The sequence below is a fragment of the Hippocampus bargibanti genome, linkage group LG09, assembly GCF_051943395.1.
Source record: "Hippocampus bargibanti isolate YZ-2025 linkage group LG09, ASM5194339v1, whole genome shotgun sequence".
Taxonomy (NCBI): domain Eukaryota; kingdom Metazoa; phylum Chordata; class Actinopteri; order Syngnathiformes; family Syngnathidae; genus Hippocampus; species Hippocampus bargibanti.
Genome location: NC_142742.1, coordinates 1,388,658 through 1,415,572, shown reverse-complemented (window position 1 = coordinate 1,415,572; position 26,915 = coordinate 1,388,658). Strand labels below are relative to the sequence as shown.

At 39.4% G+C, this 26,915-nt stretch overlaps 1 protein-coding gene and 1 non-coding gene across 4 annotated transcripts; one reads left to right on the top strand and one right to left on the bottom strand.

The window, feature by feature from the left end:
• Window positions 1–4,137: 4,137 nt before the first annotated feature.
• On the top strand, window positions 4,138–17,662 carry slc7a14a (solute carrier family 7 member 14a). 3 transcript variants are annotated; one of them, XM_089003705.1, is made up of 11 exons: window positions 4,138–4,459; window positions 4,608–4,765; window positions 7,527–7,957; window positions 8,904–9,140; window positions 10,871–11,105; window positions 12,054–12,200; window positions 13,224–13,432; window positions 14,204–14,351; window positions 15,197–15,683; window positions 16,315–16,551; window positions 16,981–17,662. In XM_089003705.1, exons 3-11 carry the CDS (start codon window positions 7,692–7,694, stop codon window positions 17,235–17,237), a joined length of 2,223 nt encoding a protein of 740 aa, XP_088859831.1. In that variant the 5' UTR covers window positions 4,138–4,459; window positions 4,608–4,765; window positions 7,527–7,691; the 3' UTR covers window positions 17,238–17,662. The 3 variants fall into 3 exon arrangements, with proteins under 3 accessions (XP_088859831.1, XP_088859828.1, XP_088859829.1); XM_089003702.1 differs by having other exon boundaries at window positions 4,139–4,459; window positions 10,888–11,105; window positions 16,981–17,660; XM_089003703.1 differs by lacking the exon at window positions 4,138–4,459 and having other exon boundaries at window positions 4,582–4,765; window positions 10,888–11,105; window positions 16,981–17,660.
• Window positions 17,663–24,582: 6,920 nt separating this feature from the next.
• trnaa-ugc (transfer RNA alanine (anticodon UGC)) lies at window positions 24,583–24,652 on the bottom strand. Its single transcript has one exon. It is a non-coding gene; the product is annotated as a tRNA-Ala (tRNA).
• Between the last annotated feature and the right edge of the window lie 2,263 nt (window positions 24,653–26,915).

The following is a 26,915-nucleotide window of genomic DNA, read 5'->3' as shown; positions in this document are numbered from 1 at the left end:
ATGTGTTTGTGGATGCAGGAGGACTGGGAGCGGCTAGCAAAACAGCGAGGGCCGGGATCCGCTCAGGGGGCGCTAGTGGAATTGGCGTTACTCACTCGAGGGTTTTGTGGGGGTGCGCGTGACCCCAACGGCAACTTCAAAAACGCCAACCTTCCCATGAGCTGATTTCAGGCTCATCCAAAGCCCAATTTGATGAGATTTACCTATCTAGCTATCTATTATAACATATATAACAACTATCTATTTACAAAGCTATCTAGCTAACTAGATAGCTTTCTTTCTTGCTATCTTGCTTGCTTGCTAGCTAGCTTGCTATCTTGCTTGCTTGCTAGCTTGGTATCAGGCAAGCAATCTAGCTGGCTGTCTATCTAGCTCGCTAGATAGCTAGCTTGCGAGATAGTTATCTAGCTAGTTTCTATCTAGTTATCTATCTAGTTTAGTTATCTAGCTATCTAAAATAGATAGAAAGCTAGCTAGCTAGCTAATGGATATGTAATCGATAGCCAGATAGCCGACAGCTTGACAGCTAGACAGTTTACAGCCAGTCAGCTAGACAGCTAATACCTAGCTACCTAGCTAATAGATAGCAAATAGTTAATAGATAGATAGTTTACAGCCAGTCAGCTAGACAGCTAGATAGCTAGCTATCTTGCTATCTTGCTACCTTGCTATCTTGCTGGCTTGCTAGGTTGCTTTCTTGCTGTCTTGCTATCAGGCAAGCGATCTAGCTAGCTACCTATCTCGCTAACTGGCTAGCAATCTGGCAAACTATCTGGCTAGCTATCTGGCTAAGAAATTAGCAGCTGCTTAATATACAAGAAACTTATTTACATGGACACCTGCTGGAATTTGTCCCGCTCGTGCGCGTTGGAAGCAGGAAGTCGTTTGACCTTCCGTTCCATTTGAAAACATGTTTTTCACGACCGTGTGTGTCTGAAAGAGCGAATGAGCAAGAATGTTTGCAGCACAAGGTGTACACCCACACACACACACACACACACACACACACACACCCGCGCGCACACCCACACAACAGTGGTCTTGCTTATCTTGGCCCGTTGGCTTGTTTTCCCGCCCTTCATCCTTCAGTCCCGGCTGGATGCCTCTTCTAATGAAGGTCAAAGGTCAAGAAGCACGGCACCTCGGCCACAACACGCTCACGCCGAGTTGCCGTTTTAAGACACCTTCTGTTGAAGGGGAATCCCATTAGACGTGAAATAATAAGAAGAAGAATACATTTGATTTCCAAGCTCTCAAGGTCACTTCACGATTAAGTTTTTCTGCAGGTGAGCAGCGGCAGCCACACGCGCCAGATAGAAAGCTAGCTAGCTAATGGATAGCTCATAAATAGGTAATAGATACCCAGATAGCCAACAGCTAGCCAGCTAGACAGTTCACAGCCTGTCAGCTAGACAGCTAATAGCTAGCTAGCGAGCTAATAGATAGCAAATAGTTAATGGATAGCCAGCTAGCCAGTCAGCTAGACAGCTAATAGCTAGCGAGTGAAAAAAAAAAAGATCAAATAAAACAAATGTTTGATTTTGTTATTTCCAGAATCAAACATTTGCTCCCATTGATTTCAGCTCAGTCTGGATGACTCCAGCGGACACTTCCTGTCGCCCCTCGCCGTCACTCGACCCCATGTTTGGATACGTTAATCACTTCCTGCCGTATAATTCAATAAGTTGCTCGGCTACCGCCCTTGATTAGATTTGTCAAAACGCATCTGCACTCAGTTTTCAAAAGGTGAAGCAGCGCCTGTTTTTGTTGTTCTTTTTCCGAGGGGGTGGTTGTAAGTATGTGCAGCTGTGACAACCACCAAACATTACCGCCATTTTTAAAAAGAACGAAATAACCTGTAATATTCCCTAGAAACTTCATTTCAATCGAAGTTGTGCGACACCTGCTTGTTATACGCTTTGGCCTACAGGGGGCGGTACAATACGGATATGGGAGAATACAGTACAGTACATGGAGATGATGACAATTTTTCAGGACCATTCGACGTTTTTTGTTGTGTTAAATTCATCCTGTCTACTTGATATCTAATTTACAACAGATTCTTTTCTTACAGACGATGTTTTTTAGGTGTTTAATTACCTGACACGAAACATGTCAGGTAAACACTGTCTGTAAGAAAATAATCTGTTGTAAATTAAAAATGTCTTTTGTTTTTGTGCTCTAATATTTCTTGCTCAGTTTTGTGACAGCAACGTTATTTAACTGCCTATCTATTAGTTATACGGCTACCTAGCTAGCTGTCTAACTATTAGCTATCTATTATCTAGCTAGCGTTCTATCTATTTGAGTTACTTCCGGGTTGAATGAAGGCTAGCGCGTGTGGCTGCCCCTGCTCACCCACAGAAAAACTTACCCTGTGACTGAAAAGTGACCTTGAGAGAGACAGCTCGCGCTGTGAATGTCAAATGAGCCAATCTGTGTACAAAAAATCATTAGCATTAGTGTCGTCAGGCAAATTCTTTCGTCATTCCAATTAAAAAAAACGGGGAACGTTTTATATTCCGTAATAAATTATACAAGTGGAGATCATCTTGGGCACACACAGAGTGCGGTGAGCGCGCCTTCATCCCCCTGCGAAGGGTCAGCTATGCCCCATGGGCCGGTGACCACATCAGACAGCAAAGCATTATGGGTAGTGGCACTCAAGTCGAGCGTCTGTCTCTCCGCCGTGGGCGCGTCGGAGCTCGCCAGGTCACGACGCTCCATTTGTCACGCGACCTTTAGCACGTCGCCGCCGTCGTGAGAGGAAGCGCGGGAATATTTGGTTTTAGGATGCTAACATGCTACGTGACCATTAGCATTGGAAGTCATTGATTTTTGTTTTTTTTTTTAATTAGCTACCTCTAATTGCAAAAATATTTTGGTTTACTCCTAATTGGGTGTGATTATTTTATATACTTATAAAATTATGTGCAAAATGAAACAGTTGTTAATTGCAATATATTTTTCTTCTTGACTGTGTATGTCATTATACATCAATCAAATCAAAATGTCAGCGGCGACCCGCCAACTTCCTTACTTATGACCTATAGCATCCCTTCGGCAGGCTATATGTTGCTACAGTTGCCACGGCAACCTTGTGTCATTGATCCGATTTCAATCCTAAAATGGCCGCTGCGATGTTGTGGTATGCTTTGGGTTAGGGCTGTTCATTTGCTTCTCTATACAGGTAACATCGGACTTACGACCGAGTTCCGTTCCGACCAAACGGTCGTAAGTTGAAATGGTCGTAAGTCGAAATCCATTCAAAATGTTGAATTGAGACTCGGAGGCTAAATGACACGCAAACACTGGTGCCATCACGCGGTCAATTGCTGTGCCAGCGTGAGATGCTGGCTGGCCAAAATTGTTGTCCGCCTTGCCGGCCTGCTAGCGCGTTGCGGCGCCAGGCGTAGTGTATCTACCGCAGTCCATTTTTCATTGAAAATTCTGCACTCCTTATGTACTTTTCTCCGTGGTTGAAAGAGCACCACTCTGCCCCTAGTGGACAGTCCTTGAATTGCACCTCATTAAAAATATGAATTCCGTGTGATTCGTGCCTTTTTTTTCACTTTTAAATTATCCTGCGGGCCTGATTAAACCTCCTTGGGGGCCAGTTCCGGCCCGCGGGCTGTATGTTTGACACCCATGCTTTAGACTGTCGTTCTCTTTCTCTAGGAGTCACTCTGGTACATCGAAACACATGACACAGGAAGTGGAAGTGATCATGACAAAACATTATAAATGAAGTATTGAAGATGATTTTTAGAAAAACACGTTTCGAGGTTCGCATAGAAACGTTAAACACTTTCACAGAACAACAAGACCAAATCAAATTATATTTTTGTTGTCATGGCAACCGATGACAATATACCCGCCAGTTACACGTAGAATATAAAAAAAAGGGTCTGGAGGTCATGGTCGTAAGTACGGGTGGTTGTAAGTTGAGCCGGTTGTAAGTCAGATGTTACCTGTATTTGGTGTTGTTGCCAGGAGTTTGTTGAATGAATAAAGATAAATTAAAAAAACAACAACTTTATAGATGTTTTTTTTTTTATGTATTTATTTTTTTATTCTTAGCTCGTACACCTCGTTCCAGATCTGCTCCGCCATTGGTCATTTTTCTTCCTTTGACCCTGGCCCCTCCCTTTCCGCAAAGTTTCTCTTCAAATCGTTGTGGATGTCGTTCCGCGCGACCAAAACAAACGGCGCGGTCGCACGTTAATGTCTTTTTGAGGAATCACATGATCACGCTAATTGTTTGTGGCGGATGAAAAAAACGAAGAAAACTCCACGTGCGCAGCTTCGTGAATGATTGAAAGCTTTTTTTTTGCATCATCCTCCCTCCCTCCCTCCCTCCCTCCCTCCCTGCCGTTCCCTCCCCCTGCCTCCCTCCCCTCTCCTCTATCCCGTAGATGCTGCTACTGATGCGGGCATCGTCGCATCCAGCCATTCCGCAGTGAGTCCTCCTCTCTTCCTCCACCATCTTCTCTTTACTTTTTTTATTTACCTTCAACAACCCCCCCCCCCTCAACTCCCCTACCTCACTCCCCCCCCCCATTTTCCCCTCTTTTGTTGTGCACTCCACCCGGTTGACAACACGTCAGGGGAAACGGCGGAAGGTGATGCTGCAGCGTGCGTGTTGCCTTCCTCCTTCTCACCAGTGGCAGTACCAGCGAAGTATCACCTTGACCGGGCAGGAGGCTCAGAGAGGCGCCGTTGACGGAGGGGAGGAATCTTTTTTTTTTTTTTTTTAAACAAGCGGGTGAGTTGAATCGACGTCGCGATCCGTCAATCTATCGATGGCGTCGTTCCGGCACCCACGTGACATCGTATGTCACAGTGCAGAAGTGGGCTAATCCCTTATGGCATGGCCTCGTATCTCTCTCTCTCTCTCTCTCTCTCTCTCTCTCTCTCTCTCTCTCTCTCTCTCTCTCTCTCTCTCTCTCTCTCTCTCTATCTCGCTCGCTGTGTGTAGACGTGTGCAGGGTGCCCCCCCTCCTTACCCAACATCCCCCCCACCGTCCCCCCCCCCGAAACGCCACAGGTGCTTCATCAAACTAAATTAGGAGTAAATAAATGATAAAGGCAAGGTTTTGAATTAGAATTTCAACTTTCCACGCCCTCAAATATGCATTCATTCAAGCCATAATGCCATGGTTGGGGTTTCAAAAGAAGTTTGTGATTATTATTATTATTATTATTATGAGCAGGTAGTAGTAGTAGTAGTAGTAGCGGTGGTAGTAGTCGTAGTAGTAGTAGTGATAGCGGTGGTGGTAATAGTAGTAGCAGTAGTAGCAGTAGCAGTAGCGGTGGCAGTAGTAGTAGGAGCTGTAGTAGTAATAGTAGTAGTAGTAGTAGCGGTGGTAGTAGTCGTAGTAGTGATAGTGGTGGTGGTAGTAGTAGTAGCAGTAGTAGTAGTAGTAGCAGTAGTGGTGGCAGTAGTAGTAGGAGCTGTAGTAGTATTAGTAATAGTAGTAGTAGTGGTAGTAGTGGTGGTGGTAGCGATGGCAGTAGTAGTAGTATGAGCTCTGTAGTAGTAGTAGTAGTAGTAGTAGTAGTGTAGTAGTAGTAGTAGTAGTAATAGTAGTAGTAGTGGTACCAGTAGCAATTGCGGTAGCGGTGGTAGTATAGTAATAGAAGTAGCAGTAGTAGCAGTAGTAGCAGCACTAGTAGTATGAGCAGTATCAGTCGCGGTAGTGGTGGTAGTAGTTGTAGTAGTAGTAGTAGCGATAGTGGTGGTGGTAGGAGTAGTATCAGTAGCGGTAGCGGTGGCAGTAGTAGTAGGAGCTCTGTAGTAGTAGTAGTAGTGGTAGCAGTAGCGGTAGCAGTCGCAGTAGGGGTGGTAGTAGTAGTAGTAGAAGTAGCAGTAGTAGCAGCAGTAGTAGTAGCAGTAGTAGTATGAGCAGTAGCAGTCGCAGTAGTGGTGGTAGTAGTCGTAGTAGTAGTAGTAGTAGCGATAGCGGTGATGGTAGGAGTAGTAGCAGTAGCGGTGACAGTAGTAGTAGGAGCTGTCGTAGTAGTAGTAACAGTAGTAGTAGTGGTAGTAGTAGTGGTGGTGGCAGTAGTAGTAGGAGCTGTAGTAGTAGTAGTAGTAGTAGTAATAGTAGTCGTAGGGGTAGCAGTAGCGGTATCAGTCGCGGTAGCGTTGGTAGTAGTAGTAACAGAAGTAGCAGTAGTAGCAGTAGCGGTAGCGGTAGTAATAGTAGTAGTCGTAGTATTAGCAGTAGTCTCATGATCGCGTGTTCACGTCCACGCGGACGCTGTGTGTGTGCGTGTGTGTGTGTGTGTGTGTGTGCGTCTGTTTCTATGGCTCTGCGTGTACATGCGTGCGTATTTGAACAGTCCCACGTGGGCCAAACGAGGCGAAACACAAAAGGCTCGGCAGGTGTTCCATCTGCTTGCCGCTTTGCCAACGGTGGAGATAAAAAGGTTGGCCTCGCTTCCAGCCAAAAGGGCCGAATGGGGGGCTGGATGAGGTTGGGGGGTATTATGTCCAAAACGCAAACAAACAGGCCACTTCCAAGGAAGGCACAAAAGCCTCGTACCACACACACACACACACACACACACACACACACACACACACACACACACACACACAGCGTCCGCGTGGACGTGAACACGCGATCATGAGACGTGACTGCCTGCCCTGATGGTGACCTGTGATTGCTTAGGTTGCCAGGGAATGGTTGCCCCCGTGTCCAAAATAAATCTAGAAAGTAAATAAATAACAAAATAAATAGACGACTACATGGATGACTAAATAGATGATGAAATAAATAGCTCAATAGTCACATTAATAAATGAATAAATACACACATAAAAAAATTGATGAGTAAATAAATAAATAAATAGATACATAATAAATACATGAACGAATACACACATACAGTCAATACATAAATAATTAAATACATAAATAAATAGCTAAACTAAAATAAAACTAAATAAATAAAATGACCCAGGCCATGTCTAAATAAATAACACAATAAGTAAAAAAATAAATAAATAAAAAGGCAAATAAATAAATAAATACATAAATAAAGAGGCGAATAAATAGGTGAATAAATAAATGTATAATTAAAGAAAATAAATACATAAATAGATGATTAAGTAAATAACTCAATAGTTGCATAAATACATAAATAAATAAATAAATTCATACATACATAAATAAAATAAATGACTCAATAAATATATACATAAAAATAAATAAATAAAAGAATACATACACAAATACATAAATAAATAGATAAAGAAAATAAATAAATAGGTAAATAAATAGCTATGTTTAACTAACTAACTAACTAAGTAACTAAGTAAAAAAAGTATCAAACTGACAGACCTTTTTCCTTAAAAAAACCGCCACCTAAACACCAAAATGTGTGTTACTTTGTGTGTTATCTAATTACCCAAGTACCAAAATTTGGGTCGGTCTATAAGACCACAAAACAACCCTGAAAATGCCTTTTTTTTCTCTGCACAGCATGAATGACTTTTGTACCATTTTTTTTTTTTTTTAGATTATTTCTCACCATGTGGGGACCAAAAACTCCAGTGACCACATCTTCAGATTAACCCCAGACTGACCCCCAACCATCAAAGAAAACCACCCAAAAATTCTTCCCTGGACTCTGAAGCGTCCCGATGAGTGGCCTGGCAGCCAAGTTGGATCCCCGGCGGGTCCAATGGGGTGCCATGTGGCACACCTTTACGTCCCGCGTCCTGAGAACCAAGCCCGTGGAGTCCATGTTGGACTCGGCCATGTCGGGAACGGGTCCCCACGGCACCCGGCTGGCCCGCGTGCTGTCCACCGTGGACTTGGTGTCGCTCGGGGTGGGCAGCTGCGTGGGCACGGGAATGTACGTGGTGTCGGGTCTGGTGGCCAAAGAGATGGCCGGGCCCGGCGTCATCGTGTCCTTCATCATCGCCGCCGTGGCCTCCATTTTGTCAGGTCAGGGAATCTTTTCATTCATTCATTCATTCATTCATTTATATGTCCAGCCACCCATCCATTCATCCCTCCTACCCCAACCCATCAATCCAACCATTCATCCACTTTAACCAACCCATCCATTCAAACATTCATCCATCCATCCATCCATCCAACCCTCCAATCTTCCATCCATCCAATCATCCTTCCATCCATTCATCCACCCAACTATCCATCCAACCCTCCAATCTTCCATCCATCCATCCAATCTTCCATCCATCCAACCAGCCTTCAATCCATCCAACCAACCATCCAATCTTTCATCGATCATCCATCCATCCTTCCAACCATCCATCAAACTCCATCCATCCAACCACCCTTCTAACCATCCATCCATCCAACCAGCCATTCTTCCATCCAACTAGCCTTCAATCCATCCATCCAACCACCCATCCAATCTTTTATCCATCAACAATCCATCCATCCTTCCAACCACCCATCAAACTCCATCCATGCATCCATCCAACTATCCAATCTTTCATCCATCCAACCATTCTTCCGTCCATCAACCATCCAACCATCCTTCCAACCACCCATCCAACTCCATCCAACCATCCTTCCAACCACCCATCCATCCAACCATCCAATATTCCATCCATCTAACCATCGTTCCATCCATCCTTCCAACCATCCATCCACCCAACTGTATCCCTCCAACCATCCATCCTACCTCATCCATCCAACCATCCAATCTTCCAACCATCCAACCGTCCTTACAACAATCCATCCATCATTCAACCATCCATCAACCATCCACCTTTCATCCATCCAACCAACCAAGTCATTCATCCATCCAACCATCAATCCAACCACCCATATATTTATTGATGTATTGACATATTAATGTTAAAATATTGCGTCCTTGTTTTGTTTGTTTTGGCTTTTCTCTGACTACTGCGTGCGGCAGGAGTGTGTTACGCCGAGTTTGGCGTGCGCGTACCAAAGACCACCGGCTCGGCCTACACGTACAGCTACGTGACGGTGGGCGAGTGCGTGGCCTTTTTCATCGGCTGGAACCTGATCCTGGAGTACCTGATCGGCACGGCGGCGGGCGCCTCGGCGCTCAGCAGCATGGCCGACTCGCTGGCCAATCACAGCATCAGCGACTTCATGACCAGGCACGTCGGAACGCTCAATGGCTTTGGTGAGTCATACTTTGATGGTTAGAAAAGAGTCGCCATCATTCCTCCGATGGTGGGGAGCGGTTGGTGCTTTTTAATTACAATAGTGAAGGATAGCTGCCATGTGGCGCTCCGGTCGCCTGGCAACACGACGATCGCATCACCCGAGCCGCGCCGCCGTCGCTCCCTTCGTTCACGCCATTGCTCGCCCGCCGCAAGCGTCGATGGTAAAACGCTGGTACACATAAAGTAGCAAAGTTTGGCCGAAAGGAATTCGTATTTTCTAATCCAGCAAGGCTATTTATTTAGTTGTGTTTGTTGATTTCTTTATTTCTCAATTTATTAATTTATTTGTGTTGGGTGATTTAGTTATTTTTCAATTTGTGTTTGTTGATTTATTTATTTATCAATGTATTTATTTATTTGTGTTTATTGATTTATTTATTTATCAATTTATTAATTTATTTGTGTTGGTTGATTTATTTATTTTTTTAATTTGTGTTTGTTGATTTATTTATTTATCAATGTATTTATTTATTTGTGTTTATTTATTTATCAATTTATGTATTTATAATTTATTTATTTGTGTTTGTTGATTTATTTATTTATCAATTTATTTATCATTTATTTATTTGTGTTTGTTGATTTATTTATTTCTCAATTTATTAATTTATTTGTGTTGGGTGATTTAGTTATTTTTCAATTTGTGTTTGTTGATTTATTTATTTATCAATGTATTTATTTATTTGTGTTGGTTGATTTCTTTATTTCTCAATTTATTAATTTATTTGTGTTGGTTGATTTATTTATTTTTTTAATTTGTGTTTGTTGATTTATTTATTTATCAATGTATTTATTTATTTGTGTTTATTGATTTATTTATTTATCAATTTATGTAGTTATAATTTATTTATTTGTGTTTGTTGATTTATTTATTGATCCATTTATTTATTTAGCATTTATTTATTTGCTTATTTATTTATGGATTTATTTATTTATTCATTCGTTCATTTATTTATGTATTTATTTATATTTATTTATTTATTCGTTTATTTATTTATGTATTTCTTTCTTTCTTTAATTTAATGTTATTTATATGTTTACATTTATGTATTTATTGATGTGTTTGTTCATTTATTTACCAATTTCTTTATTTATTTATTCATATATTTGTTTACTTATTTATTTATTTATTTATTTATGTGTTTGTTGATTTATTTACGAATTTATTTATTTATTCATTCATTTATTTGTGTATCTAATTCTTTATTTATTTTATATGTATTTATTTATTTATTTATATTTATTTTTTAAATGAATTAATTGATTTCAAAAGATGCTAACAACTAAATGGCTCCAATATGTTTTATTAGATACAAACCTTTGAAATTTTGCCACATATTTTATCTTTGATTTGCTTTTGTGGGCCATTCAAAAGGATGTGATGGGCCACATTTGGCCCGCTAGCCTCGAGTTTGAAACCATGCTTGAAATGTGTCTTTTGACCAAAGCCCTTTTCTTTAAGGGTCGTTCTCGTTGCTTCCTATTTTGGGGTGTCACAAAAGTGACTATTTAAACAAATTTTCTTCATTAGTTGTTTAATCTCACCTGCACCCAAAAGATATTTTTTTCCACTTTTTGGTCAATAACTGATGTTTTGGGTGAAACGAACGATGCAGAAGCATCAGTAGCGCATTTTTTTTTAGGACAGCAACAGGGCCGTCCGTGGCTGTTTATTTGACTCATTAGTTAGTTTGTTTTTGGGTGCAGGTAAAGGAGAGCAGTCGTATCCGGACCTGCTGGCCCTGCTAATCGCGCTACTGGTGACGGTGGTCGTAGCGCTCGGAGTGAAAAACTCTGTGGGCTTGAACAACGTGCTAAACGTCATCAACCTGCTAGTGTGGCTCTTCTTAATGGTGGCCGGCCTCTTCTTCGTCAGTGGCGACAACTGGGAACACGGAAGATTCCTGCCTTTCGGCTGGTCGGGGGTACGTCAAAACACAGCTGGGGCTAGCACGGACATACAGTGAAACCTCGGTGGCTTACGAACTTTTCGGTTTACGAACGTTACGTTTATGAACATTTTACCTTGGCATACGAACTATTTTTCCGAGGTATCACTGTATATGCTATTTTTACTGTCATTTTAATTTGTCAGTTTTCCAATATAACATACAGTGAGACCTCAACTTACGAACTTAATTGGTTCCCAGACAGAGTGTGTAAGGCGAAAAGTGTGTATCTTAAAAAGAAATTTCCCATAGGAAACCATTAAAATGGGAATAATCCGTTCCCGGGTTTCCATAAAATATATGTTTCAACTAAATAAGCCTTAAAACTACACACAACATACCTTATTCTATGTATAATAAATGTGCTATTGTATTGCAATGAAAGAAATACACCGTATTGTATCATAAAGTCACTTTATTTACATTTGTGATGGTCATTTATGGCTTGATGGAATAGCGTTGGAGGTCGAAGGTCAAAGGGAATTGCTGTTTGGAAAGAGAGGCGCATAACATGACGACTGTAATTAAAGAAATAAACTGTGCTGTAAAATAAAGTTTTATTTCCCTTTTTGATGGTCGTTGATGGCTTGTGGAAGGAGAGTCACCTTCTATAAGGACTGTTGGTAACTTAACCTCTGGTGCTGTTCGGTCGTGTGCTTCCGCCGAAGATCACTCCGCCAGCCGTGGTGGGTGTGTATTATGAAAATAGTGCTTATTATAAGGTTTCATTTTCTGAAATTTGAAGTTTGTAAGACAAAAAGTTTGTAAGTTGAGGTCTCACTGTACTTGTTTTGTTGCCATTATTTTATTTTGAAGGGCAGATTAAAAGTGACTGATAATGGGAAAAAAGTACATGATACAAAATACATCACATAAAAAAACATATTATGTGTATATTGAATGTTGTTTTGTGTTGCGTCGCAGGTGATGCAAGGCGCCGCCACGTGCTTCTACGCCTTCATCGGCTTCGACATCATCGCCACGACGGGCGAGGAAGCCAAAAGTCCCAACACGTCCATCCCGTACGCCATCACCGCCTCGCTGGTCACGTGTCTCACGGCCTACGTGTCGGTAGGTTGCCGGGGAAACCGCACACCTACAGCCTCCCGGGAGCCGCGCGCTAACTAGCCGCATCTTATTTGTGAGTCGGACATGTTGGATGACGGTTGCCAGGGGCGACGGCCGCCTCTGAAGACGACGGACGGAGATTCCCGCGGTGGCGGAATGCGGTTGTTCTCCGTTGTCGTAGCGTGTTAGCGTGATTTCAAGGGGTGGAGCTACACGCGGCCGGCCCCCTCGACCCATTCTATTTGGGAATTGGAAATCTGACAAAGAGCAAAATTCCCGAATTTTTTCAGGTTTTGTTTTGTCATGCTTGGGCGCCGAAGCGCTGGTCAGACCTCTGGCAATGTTTTTCCCTTCCATAAGGTGGCAGCATTTTCTTTTTTTTCCCTGTTAGCGCTTTGTTACAGCTTCCAGCTGTTGTTAAAGCGCTACATCTGCAGCTATTTAGCTAGCTAGCTTTTAGCTATCTGGCTAGCTAGCTAGCTATTAGCTATCTATTATTGATAGCTGATTATGTTGTGGGTCAGTTTTACCTGTATGTGAAAATCCACACACACAGTAATAATAGATAACATCAAGTAGCTAGCTTTCTATCTGTCTATTTGAGTTACTTCCGGGTTGAGCGAACGCTGGCGCGTGTCACTGCCGCTGCTCACCCACAGAAAAACTTGAAATGTATTATTATTATTATTATTATTATTATTATTATTATTATTATTATTATTATTATTATTATATACCAATATGTATGCGATGTATTTTGTATATCTGCCCCCATTTCAAGCTCAGATAACTCCAGACCCATATCATTTAGGAATTAACTCTTTTTTTTTTCCTGATGAAAGAAGAAAGTCTAAGGTTTTTAGCGCTGCGTTGAATGTTTAAATCGTCCTAAACCCCAATATTCTATGTGTCCTGGAATTCAAGTGACAATGACAAAAACCCTGGCACTGGAGCGGTGACATTTTTGCACATCATCTGGCAGCGAATGAGTTAAAATCCGAGTTCACGCTGTGGTTTCGCCGGCAGGTGTCCGTCATCCTGACCCTGATGGTCCCCTCCGAGCAGATCGACGCCGACGCCCCTCTGATGGAGATGTTCGCCGCGCACGGTTGCATGTTCGCCAAGTACATCGTGGCGGTGGGATCCATCGCCGGGTTAACCGTTTCGCTGCTGGGTTCGCTTTTCCCGATGCCCCGCGTCATCTACGCCATGGCGGGCGACGGCCTGCTCTTCAAGTCAGTTCCCCGTCTGGGTTTGAATTTTTTTTTTTTTTTTTGGGGGGGGAGGGCAGTTCTCGTACTGCACTCACGGAATCATCATGACATTTTATTACAAAATAAGATTCAAAAAATAAATGACGCTATTTTCTGCATGATAAGGCGCACCTAAAAGAACGCTGTCGGCAGCCACACGCGCCAGCGTGTGACCTTGAGAGTTTTGAAAGGTGCTTAGAAATGAAATGTATTATTATATTATTCTTATAAATATATAATTCAATGAAGGTGCGCCTTATATTAAAAAAACGGTAATTAAAAAAAAACTCCATATAGGCGGTGCGTTTAGGGACCACTGGGAATTTTGGGAGTTTCCCAATCGGTCAAAACTCCTTCCCGACCCTACATGACGAAATGCTAACATTCCAATCGATATAGCAAATTTAAAAATAGGCGAACTGTTAGCATTGAAACCCCACCAAGGTCAAAACGAAGCTCCTCAACTCACGTCAACACAGTTCACTTCCTTAGCAGCAAGACGCTACAAAAGGTTGTCGCAGCGCTACTTTTGTTCCCAAAATGACACCCTAGCATAATTCCCCGTCATCTCAAGTCACTACAGAAACGACTAGAGGAAGCTCCTCCATCCACTTCAACATAGTTCATTGCCACCAGGTGGGCGCCTCCATTGACCTTAGCAACCTTCCTGAGCACCAAGATGGAAATCATGGAAAATGATACCTTTCCTGCGGAATATTTGGCGAGTGTCCGCTTGCGTGTGATTGGTCGCAGGTTCTTGGCCCACGTTTCTTCGTACACAGAGACCCCCGCCGTGGCGTGCGTGGTGTCGGGCTTCCTGGCTGCGCTTTTGTCCCTCCTGGTCAGCCTTCGAGATCTCATCGAGATGATGTCCATCGGGACACTGCTGGCGTACACTCTGGTGAGGACGAGTCCAAAATACTCTCCGGATTGTCACTCCCGATTCCTTTTTTTTTTCCTGAACGCAACTTATAGCCGCTTTGCCATTGGCTACTATCGATCGTCATCCTGGCATCTCATTGGCTAAGAGGTCGATCGAATCTGTCCTCAGTCGCCCAAAGGAAAATGGCGTTGAGACTCGACGTGTTAAATGTCGCGTTTAATTTTGCACTATTCGAATCGGCTGTCGGTGAAAAAATATATATTCGAATCGTGCTAGCGTTAGCTTAGCATGTGTGCTTGACGTGACCGGATTACACACCGCATTCTCCACTTTTGATTTTAGCTGACCTTTTAAATTGACTTTAAGAAAGGGAAATTCTGCCCCCTCCTGGAAGGGGAAAAAAACATTGCCAGAGGTCTGCCCTGCGCTTTATCGGCACCCAAACAAATTCGGGAATGGCGCTCTACGTCATGTTTTCAATTCCCGAATAAATTGGTGAATTGCAGTAAATGGGTTAAGGTACAAATAGTCTTGCGACGTCTAGGTCAGAAATGCTAACAAAGATAGTGTGAGCTAAGGTTAGCATAGCCTCATTAGCCACGTCCAAACAAATTCGGGAATGGCGCTCTACGTCATGTTTTCAATTCCCGAATAAATTGGTGAATTGCAGTAAATGGGTTAAGGTACAAATAGTCTTGCGACGTCTAGGTCAGAAATGCTAACAAAGATAGTGTGAGCTAAGGTTAGCATAGCCTCATTAGCCACGTTTAACGTTGATTGCTCCTTCCCGCCGTTTAGCATTTACACTCGCCTCTTGGCTGAAAAAAAATTCACCACCATAGAAACTGTTTCTACTCGCGCAGGTTAGCCTCTGCGTGCTACTGCTACGTTACCAGCCCGAGGGCGACATCCACGGCCTGGTCAACTTCCTGTCCGAGGAACAGAAGGCCAAAAAGAAGGAAGGCGTCCTGGCCGAGTGCGAGAAAGACGTCGGCTCGCCCAATCGCGACGACGCCGACGACACCACTAACACGTGCGGCGCTAAAAACCTGCCCTCGCTGGGCGACAACGAGATGCTAATCGGCAAAGCCGATAAGAACGCCTACGCCGCCGGTCACCCCAACTACGGCACGGTGGACATGGGCAGCGGCATCGAGGCCGACCAATCGGAGGGCGGAGCTACGCGGCGACTGAAAAAACTACTGGGGCCTCGCTACTACACCCTGAGGATCCGATTGGGACTCCCGGGGAAGATGGACCGGCCCACCGCCGCCACGGGGAAGACCGTCACCGTTTGTGTCGTGCTGCTTTTTATTTTCATGCTGGCTTTCTGCTCCTTTATCATATTTGGTGAGTGTTTTTATCATCATCATAATCATAATCATAATCATAATCATAATAATAATAATAATAATAATAATAATAATACATTTGATTTATAAACACCTTTCAAAACTCTCAAGGTCACTTTACAGTCACAGGATCGGTTTTTCTGTGGGTGAGCAGCGGCAGCCACACGCGCCAGCGTTCACTCAACCCCAAAGTAACTCAAATAGATCAAGTTAGCTAGGTAGCTATCTATTAGTTGTCTATTAGTTGTCTGTTAAACTAAATAACAAATAATATGACATACGTGTTGTCATATTATTTGTTAGTTAGCTAGCTAGCTTTCTGTCTTTTTGACAACCCAGAAGTAACTCAAATAGACAGAAAGCTAGCTAGCTAAAACACTAAATAATAAATAGTTTGACATATGTGTTGTCATATTATTTATTTTCCATATACAGCGATACCTCATCTTACGAACTTAATTGGTTCGAAAAGTTTGTCTGCCAAATATTTATTCCCCATAAGAAACCATTAAAATGAGAATAATCCGTTCCCAGGTCCACATAAAACGTAATTTTCTACTAAATAAAACAACAACAACAAAAAACGAATGACCAAATCCTAAAAATATATTTTTTCCCCCGCCATCTAGGCGCAAACAGCATCGCGGAGGCTCGCTGGTGGGCTCTGCTCCTCCTGATCTTATTGGCGGCGGCGTTGGCGCTGCTGGTGGTCATCATCCTGCAGCAACCGGAGAACCCTAAACGCTTGCCCTACATGGCTCCCTGCGTACCTTTCGTGCCCGCTTCCGCCATGTTGGTTAACATCTACCTCATGCTCAAACTCTCCGCCATCACCTGGATACGATTCTCCATTTGGTGTCTCGTCGGTAAGGATACCTCATGTACCTCTATTTACCAATGTCTTTTTCACGTACGGAATGTTAAAGATACGAAAAGCCTCGAGTTAAGTGATCAATTTCAAGATATCAAAGTCCAAAAATACTATACGGCTTGTTACTCGCGATTGCTACTTTCCCGAATGGATTGGATCAGATCGCCCTTTATTGTATTACCTTTCTACATGTGTTGCTCCACCATTGGTGGTTAAGACAACTAGCTAGCAAGCTAATAGATAGCCAGCTAACCAGCCAGCCAGCCCGCTAGACAGCCAAGAGATAGCCAGCCATTAGCTTGCTAGCCAGCCGGATAGATTGCTAATAGATAGCTAGCTAGCTAGCTTTACTGATGTTTACCTGGTTTATTTATGAAAAATAGTTGATTATTTTATGTTATTTTTTATTTTTTTTGAACTGCAGGCGTGCTCATCTACTTTGGCTACGGCATGTGGAACAGCACGTTGGAGATTAGGGCCCGGGAGAACGAGGCGCACGCTTCCACCTACCAGCGCTACGACCAAGGCGTGGACGAAGGCTTCTGCGGCTTCGACGACGACTTCTACCCGCCGTCCCAAGTGGCGTCGGAAGCGGCCGGCGTAGCCCCGCAGGCCCAGGCGGAGAGCGACGGGACGCCCGTTCACAAAGCCCGGGTGGAGGAAAACCCCGTGGAATTCTGAAAGGACACCCGGATTATTATTATTATTATTTCTTTCTTTTGTTTGTTTTTCTACCGCCTTGAGTGGTTGGACAAACGGGAGTTTGGTGGTCTCCGGCCGGGCAAACGTGCATGGCATGGCAGCATGTGGGTCGGGTGTTGTTCTTGTGTGGACGATGTGGGCGACAATTCTTACCCCTCACCCACTTTGCTACGTCGTTCGCTGGTTATTACCACCAAAAAAAAAGAAGAACAAAAAAAAAACACTGATCGCAAAGTGCAGATGCTGCAGATTTTGGAACGCTCGCTTTGTTCATTCGCGCAGAGGACAAAAAAATGGATGTTAAAAAACAGTAACAATGGAGAGGATTACATTTGTTTTCTAATCGAAGGTTTTATTGATTTTGAAATGGGGGGGGGGGGGGATGGAATTCACTGAGGATTCATAATAAATATGTAAATAATAAATACATAATTAATAAGTAAATGATGAATACATAACACATTAATTATTTATGTATATACATTTATTTATGATTATAAAGGAAGAAATAATAAATAATTAATGAATAAAAATAAATCATACATGAATAATACATAAATGTAAATACATACATAATAAATAATAACTAAATAATAAATACATCATAAATCAGAAACACATACCAAATAAATAAATAATATATTATTTATTGATGTAGATACATGTATTTATTTATTATTATTATAAAGGAATAAATAACAAATACTAACTAAATAATAAATACTAATAAATAAATAAATAAATAAATTGCTTTCAATGTCTAGTTCAATCTGCTATTTTATTATTTGTCATTTTACTTATGGTTTTATTGTTGTGTGCTTTGTTTTTATTGTAAAGTGTCCTTGGGTGTTTTGAAAGGCGCTTGAAATTAAAAGTATTATTATTATTATTATTATTATTATTATACATAAATGCATAAATAAATACATAAATAAATAAATAAATACATAAATAATAAATAAATAATAAATACATTCAGAAATAATAAAAAATAAAATATGGTTATGTTTTATTCGGGCGACTTATTGATTCTAATATTCATCACATAATGTATGTAGGTATAATAACTAAATAATAAATACATAATAAATAATAACTAAATAATAAATACATAATAAACACATACTAAATAAATAAGTAATAAATTATTTATGTACATATATTGAAATTAATTGAGCAACCATAATTAACGACTATGGTTATTAAATGTGATGAAGGAATAAAATAAAATAAATCCTCAGGAATTCATTTTTCCTCAATTATTTTTTTGGTGAGAATTTGACGACATGCCAATTATTGTTCCGTGGGCAAAAAAAATATCGGATGAATGAATACGTTTAAAAAAAAACGTAAACACAAAACTTCCTGCTATATTAATTTTACAATACAATGTATATAGTGCTTCACCTAATAGTCAACACAAAGCAAAATAATAAACACAAACAGGAACCTCAAAACACGCACAGTTGTGTAATCTTAACAACTTTCCCCCGTGTACTCTGACGTTTGAGTACGAGACAAACTCTTTATGACATGAAGCAAGATGAAAGAGGACGAAAGCCTCCTTTTCACCAGTGGATCAGAGACGTCACGGTGGAATATGCGCGTTTTGAACGCAAACACCAAGCTGTAGCATCCATTGACGAAAAGAGATTGTCTCACATCTCCTGTCCCACGTCAATACGCATCAATTCCAAGCCGCGACAAATATAATTTAAATGTATTAGTGTACTTTTTAAAATGAAATCCTGACAATTATATGATGATGATGATGATGATGAAAGTTTTAGGAAGAACAAGTCACTCCACAAAATATGACTGCATTTCAGTTAACGGCCAGACAGGTTGTACTTATTTCAGTTTCCCAGCCCTGATATCATTGAATGAAATGACGATGATTATTATTATTATTATTATTATTATCTATTTATTATTATTATTTTTAATCCCACACGCAAGAGGACTGAAGATTTCCACGTTGTCACACTTTGTACTCGGACTCACTTTGCTTGCGATATGAACAGTGCCTTCCTGTTTCTGCGACGGGAGTTTTGTTTTTGTTTTATCTTTGCTTTTGGTACTCGGTGTCTTTTTTTGTTTTTTATTTTTTATTTTTTGCGTTGCGCATCGCGTGCGTGATGTTTTGTTCCAAAATAGATTTTTTTTAGGGGTGGGGAGGGAGGCCGAAAAAGGCGCAACCGCTCAGCAGTTTGTTTCCATTTGTTTGGCTTTCATTTTGTATTAGCATTAGCATTTGGCTAAAGTTAAGCTATGTGGTTATTTATTATTTGTATTAGCATTTGACAAAATCTAAGCTATGCGGTTATTTATTATTTGTATTAGCATTTGGCTAAAGCTGAGCTATGTGGTTATTTATTATTTGTATTCACATTTGGCTAAAGCTAAGCGATGTGGTTATTTATTATACAGTCAACTCCCCCCCTCCCAAAAAAGGCGCAACCGCTCAGCACAATTTGCTAGCTAGCTTTCTATCTTAGTTACTTCCGGGTTGAGTGAAGGCCGAGCTATCCATCTGTTAGCTATTTATTAGCTTGCTAGCTAGCTTTCTATCCGAGTGACTTAGCTATGAAATTAGCTGTCGATTAGCTAGCTAGCTTTCTACCTGAGTTACTTAGATATCTATTAGCTGTCTATTAGCTAGCTAGCTTTCTATCTGAGTTCCTTCCGGGTTGAGTGAAGGCCTAGCTAGCTATCTGTTAGCTATCTATTAGCTAGCTAGCTTTCTAGCCGAGTTACTTCCAGGTTGAGCGAACTCTGGTGCGTGTGGCCGCCGCTGCTTACCCACAGAAAAACGTATCCTGTGACTGTAAAGTGACCTTGAGAGTTTTGAAAGGCGCTTAGAAATGAAATGGATTATTATTATTATTATTATTAATACGATTCCACAACACCATATTGATTTGTTTCCCCCTCCCCCACCCCCGACTTCTGCTCCGCGTTCTTTAAGCGTATTTTGTTTGCGTTTCTCAAATACGGAATTGACTTTTGACTTTTGTTGTTTTGGTACGATGTCAGATGTGTGTTTATGTTTGAATTTTCAGTATAATTATTATGATGATGAATTTATTCTGTGTGAGTTGATGACTTGCTCTGGGGTGCTCTTGTTATTATTATTTTTTTCCCCCTTTATGCCAAATTGTGCTGTTGTTGTTTTCATGCAACAAAGAACGTTATTGATTGCAAATAGAAAAGAAAAAAAACTGACATGGTCTTTGATTGACTTGTTGAGTGTCTGGTTGCATTTATACGAAAGGTTTTTAAATAGGGAGAGGGTTTTAGGGTAGGGTTTAAAAACATGGACTCACGAAACATGGTGGGTTTTTTTTTTTAGCTAAAACGCCTTACTATACATTGTGGTTTTTATCGACAAAAAATGCCTTACTATACATGGTCGTTTTTTTCGCCAAAAACGCCTTACTATACATGTTCGTTTTTTTCGACAAAAAATGCCTTACTATACATGGTGGGTTTTTTTTCGACAAAAAATGCCTTACTATACATGGTCGTTTTTTTCTACAAAAAATGCCTTACTATACATGGTGGTTTTTTTTCGACAAAAAATGCCTTACTATCCATGGTCGTTTTTTTCGGTCAAAAACGCCTTACTATACATGGTGGTTTTTTTCGCGCTAAAAACGCCTTACTATATATGGTGGTTTTTTTTGACAACAAATGCCTGACTATACATGGTCGTTTTTTTCGACAAAAAATGCCTTACTATACATGGTGGTTTTTTATCGACAAAAAATGCCTTACTATACATGGTCGTTTTTTTCTACAAAAAATGCCTTACTATACATGGTCGTTTTTTTCGACAAAAAATGCCTTACTATACATGGTCGTTTTTTTCGACAAAAAATGCCTTACTATACATGGTTGTTTTTTTCTACAAAAAATGCCTTACTATACATGGTGGTTTTTTTTCGACAAAAAATGCCTCACTATACATTGTCGTTTTTTTCGCGCTAAAAACGCCTTACTATCCATGTTCGTTTTTTTTTTGACAAAAAATGCCTTACTATACATGGTCGTTTTTTTGGACAAAAAATGCCTTACTATACATGGTCGTTTTTTTCGACAAAAAATGCCTTACTATACATGGTCGTTTTTTTCGCCAAAAACGCCTTACTATACATGTTCGTTTTTTTCGACAAAAAATGCCTTACTATACATGGTCGTTTTTTTCTACAAAAAATGCCTTACTATACATGGTGGTTTTTTTCGACAAAAAATGCCTTACTATACATGGTGGTTTTTTTTCGACAAAAAATGCCTTATTATACATGGTCGTTTTTTTCGACAAAAAATGCCTTATTATACAAGGTGTTTTTTTTCGACAAAAAATGCCTTACTATACATGGTCGTTTTTTTCTACAAAAAATGCCTTACTATACATGGTCGTTTTTTTTCGACAAAAAATGCCTTACTATACATGGTGGTTTTTTTCGACAAAAAATGCCTTACTATACATGGTGTTTTTTTTTCGACAAAAAATGCCTTACTATACATGGTCGTTTTTTTCTACAAAAAATGCCTTACTATACATGGTCGTTTTTTTCTACAAAAAAATGCCTCACTATACATGGTCGTTTTTTTCACGCTAAAAATGCCTGACTATCCATGGTCGTTTTTTAGCGCTAAAAACGCCTTACTATACATGGTCGTTTTTTTTTCGACAAAAAATGCCTTACTATCCATGGTCGTTTTTTTCGGTCAAAAACGCCTTACTATACATGGTCGTTTTTTTTGACAACAAATGCCTTACGATACATGGTGGCTTTTTTTTAATAAAAAAAATGCCTTACTAGACATGGTCGTTTTTTTCGACAAAAAAGCCTTACTATACATGGTCGTTTTTTTTCGACAAAAAATGCCTTACTATCCATGGTCGTTTTTTTCGGTCAAAAACGGCTTACTATACATGGTGGTTTTTTTCAGCTAAAACGCCTTAGTATATATATGGTCGTTTTTTTCGCGCGAAAAACGCCTTACTATACATGGTGGTTTTTTTTTGGACAAAAAATGCCTTACTATACATGGTCGTTTTTTTCGACAAAAAATGCCTTACTATACATGGTCGTTTTTTTCGACAAAAAATGCCTTACTATACATGGTGGTTTTTTTTGACAAAAAATGCCTTACTATACATGGTCCTTTTTTTCGACAAAAAATGCCTTACTATACATGGTCGTTTTTTTCAACAAAAAAAGCCTTACTATACATGGTGGGTTTTTTTTTGACAAAAAATGCCTTACTATACATGGTCGTTTTTTTCGACAAAAAAAGCCTTACTATACATGGTCGTTTTTTTCGACAAAAAAATGCCTTACTATACATGGTGGGTTTTTTTTTTACAAAAAATGCCTTACTATACATGGTCCTTTTTTTCGACAAAAAATGCCTTACTATACATGGTCGTTTTTTTCGACAAAAAAGCCTTACTATACATGGTCGTTTTTTTCGCCAAAAAATGCCTCACTATACATGGTCGTTTTTTTCGCGCTAAAAACGCCTTACTATACATGGTCGTTTTTTTCGACAAAAAATGCCTTACTATACATGGTGTTTTTTTTTGACAAAAAATGCCTTACTATACATGGTCGTTTTTTTCGACAAAAAATGCCTTACTATACATGGTCGTTTTTTTCGACAAAAAAAGCCTTACTATACATGGTCGTTTTTTTCGACAAAAAAATGCCTTACTATACATGGTCGTTTTTTTTGACGACAAATGCCTTACTATACATGGTCGTTTTTTTCGCGCTAAAAACGCCTTACTATCCATGTTCGTTTTTTTCGGTCAAAAACGCCTTACATGGTCGTTTTTTTCGCGCTAAAAACGCCTTACTATACATGGTTGTTTTTTTAGCGCTAAAAACGCCTTACGATAATGGTGGGTTTTTGTCTATAAAAAATGCCTTACTAGACATGGTCGTTTTTTTCGTCAAAAAATGCCTTACTATACAGGGTCGTTTTTTTTTCGCGCTAAAAACGCCTTACTGTACATGGTCGTTTTTGTCTACAAAAAAATGCCTTACTTTACATGGTCGTTTTTTTCGATCAAAAATGCCTTACTATACCTGGTCGTTTTCTTCGACAAAAAATGCCTTACTATACATGGTGGTTTTTTTTGACAAAAAATGCCTTACTATACATGGTCGTTTTTTTCGACAAAAAATGCCTTACTATACATGGTCCTTTTTTTCGACAAAAAATGCCTTACTATACATGGTCGTTTTTTTCAACGAAAAAAGCCTTACTATACATGGTGGGTTTTTTTTTTACAAAAAATGCCTTACTATACATGGTCGTTTTTTTCGACAAAAAATGCCTTACTATACATGGTCGTTTTTTTCAACGAAAAAAGCCTTACTATACATGGTGGGTTTTTTTTTTACAAAAAATGCCTTACTATACATGGTCGTTTTTTTCGACAAAAAATGCCTTACTATACATGGTCGTTTTTTTCAACAAAAAATGCCTTACTATACATGGTGGTTTTTTTTTGACAAAAAATGCCTTACTATACATGGTCCTTTTTTTCGACAAAAAATGCCTTACTATACATGGTCGTTTTTTTCGACAAAAAAGCCTTACTATACATGGTCGTTTTTTTCGCCAAAAATGCCTCACTATACATGGTCGTTTTTTTCGCGCTAAAAACGCCTTACTATACATGGTCGTTTTTTTCGACAAAAAATGCCTTACTATACATGGTGTTTTTTTTTTGACAAAAAATGCCTTACTATACATGGTCGTTTTTTTCGACAAAAAATGCCTTACTATACATGGTCGTTTTTTTCGACAAAAAAATGCCCTACTATACATGGTCGTTTTTTTTGACAACAAATGCCTTACTATACATGGTCGTTTTTTTCGCGCTAAAAACGCCTTACTATCCATGTTCGTTTTTTTCGGTCAAAAACGCCTTACATGGTCGTTTTTTTCGCGCTAAAAACGCCTTACTATACATGGTTGTTTTTTTTAGCGCTAAAAACGCCTTACGATAATGGTGGGTTTTTTTTCTATAAAAAATGCCTTACTAGACATGGTCGTTTTTTCGTCAAAAAATGCCTTACTATACAGGGTCGTTTTTTTTCGCGCTAAAAACGCCTTACTGTACATGGTCGTTTTTGTCTACAAAAAAATGCCTTACTTTACATGGTCGTTTTTTTCGATCAAAAATGCCTTACTATACCTGGTCGTTTTCTTCGACAAAAAACGCCTTACTATACATGGTCGTTTTTCAATAAAAATAAGAACAAGAAAGACTCACAATGGGGAAATTTGCAAAAATCATAACTGGAGATGCTGGGGATTGAACCCAGGACATCATACATGCAAAGCATGTGCTCTACCACTGAGCTACATACATACATACATACATACATACATACATACATACATACATACATACATACATACATACATACATACATACATACATACATACATACATACATACATACATACATACATACATACATACATACATACATACATACATACATACATACATACATACATACATACATACATACATACATACATACATACATACATACATACATACATACATACATACATACATACATACATACATACATACATACATACATACATACATACATACATACATACATACATACATACATACATACATACATACATACATACATACATACATACATACATACATACATACATACATACATACATACATACATACATACATACATACATACATACATACATACATACATACATACATACATACATACATACATACATACATACATACATACATACATACATACATACATACATACATACATACTACTACATGGCTGTTTTTATCGACAAAAAATGCCTTACTATACATGGTGTTTTTTTCAGCTAAAAACGCTTTATTATACATGGTCTGTTTTTCAACAAAAAATGCCTTACTATACATGGTCGTTTTTTTCGACAAAAAATGCCTTACGATACATGGTCGTTTTTTTCGACAAAAAATGCCTTACTGTACATGGTCGTTTGTTCGACAAAAAACGCCTTACTATACATGGTGTTTTTTTTTCCGGCTAAAAACGCTTTACTATACATGGTCGTTTTTTTCGACAAAAAATGCCTTACTATACATGGTTGTTTTCTTTTACAAAAAAACACCTTACTATACATGGTGTTTTTTTTCGGGTAAAAACGCTTTACTATACATGGTCATTTTTTTTCGACAAAAAATGCCATACTATACATGGTCGTTTTTGTCGCGCTAAAAATGCCTTACTATACATGGTCTGTTTTTCGACAAAAAATGCCTTACTATACATGGTCGTTTTTTTGACAAAAAATGCCTTACTATACATGGTCCTTTTTTCAACAAAAAAACGCCTTGGTATACATGGCCATTTCTTAGGTCAAAAACGCCTTACTGTACATGGTTGTTTTTTCGGCTAAAAACGGCTTACTATACATGGTTGTTTTTTTTTGCCTAAAAACGCTTTACTATACATGGTCGGTTTTTTTTTAAACGAAAAACACCTTACTATACATGGTCGTTTTTTTCGACAAAAAATGCCTTACTATACATGGTCGTTTTTTTCGACAAAAAATGCCTTACTATACATGGTCGTTGTTTTCGACAAAAATGCCTTACTATACATGGTCGTTTTTTTCGACAAAAATGCCTTACTATACATGGTCGTTTTTTTTTTTTAAACGAAAAACACCTTACTATACATGGTCGTTTTTTTTTTTTAAACGAAAAACACCTTACTATACATGGTCGTTTTTTTCGACAAAAAATGCCTTACTATACATGGTCGTTTTTTTCGACAAAAAATGCCTTACTATACATGGTCGTTTTTTTTTTAAACGAAAAACACCTTACTATACATGGTCGTTTTTTTCGACAAAAAATGCCTTACTATACATGGTTGTTTTTTTCGACAAAAAATGCCTTACTATACATGGTCGTTTTTTTCTACAAAAATGCCTTACTATACATGGTCGTTTTTTTCGCCAAAAAATGCCTTACTATCCATGTTCGTTTTTTTTTACAAAAAATGCCTTACTATACATGGTCGTTTTTTTCGACAAAAAATGCCTTACTATACATGGTCGTTTTTTTTAGCGCTAACAACGCCTTACTATCCATGTTCGTTTTTTTCGGTCAAAAACGCCTTACTATACATGGTCGTTTTTTTCGCGCTAAAAACGCCTTACTATCCATGTTCGTTTTTTTTTACAAAAAATGCCTTACTATACATAGTCGTTTTTTTCGACAAAAAATGCCTTACTATACATGGTCGTTTTTTTTAGCGCTAAAAACGCCTTACTATCCATGTTCGTTTTTTTCGGTCAAAAACGCCTTACTATACATGGTTGTTTTTTTCGCACTAAAAACGGCTTACGATAATGGTGGGTTTTTTTCTATAAAAAATGCCTTACTATACAGGGTCGTTTTTTTCGCGCTAAAAACGCCTTACTGTACATGGTCGTTTTTTTCTACAAAAAAATGCCTTACTATACATGGTTGTTTTTTTCGATCAAAAATGCCTTACTATACCTGGTCGTTTTCTTCGACTAAAAACGCCTTACTATACATGGTCGTTCTTTTCAGGTCAAAAACGCTTTTTT

What these genes read in the sequence shown, in the direction of transcription:
- slc7a14a (XM_089003702.1), top strand. Translation starts at nt 7,651, where the DNA reads ATGAGTGGCCTGGCAGCCAAGTTGGATCCCCGGCGGGTCCAATGGGGT. An exon ending in TGCCTTTCGGCTGGTCGGGG is followed by an intron (nt 11,106 to 12,053) that starts GTACGTCAAAAC and finishes GTTGCGTCGCAG; the next exon opens with GTGATGCAAGGCGCCGCCAC. An exon ending in GGCGACGGCCTGCTCTTCAA is followed by an intron (nt 13,433 to 14,203) that starts GTCAGTTCCCCG and finishes GATTGGTCGCAG; the next exon opens with GTTCTTGGCCCACGTTTCTT.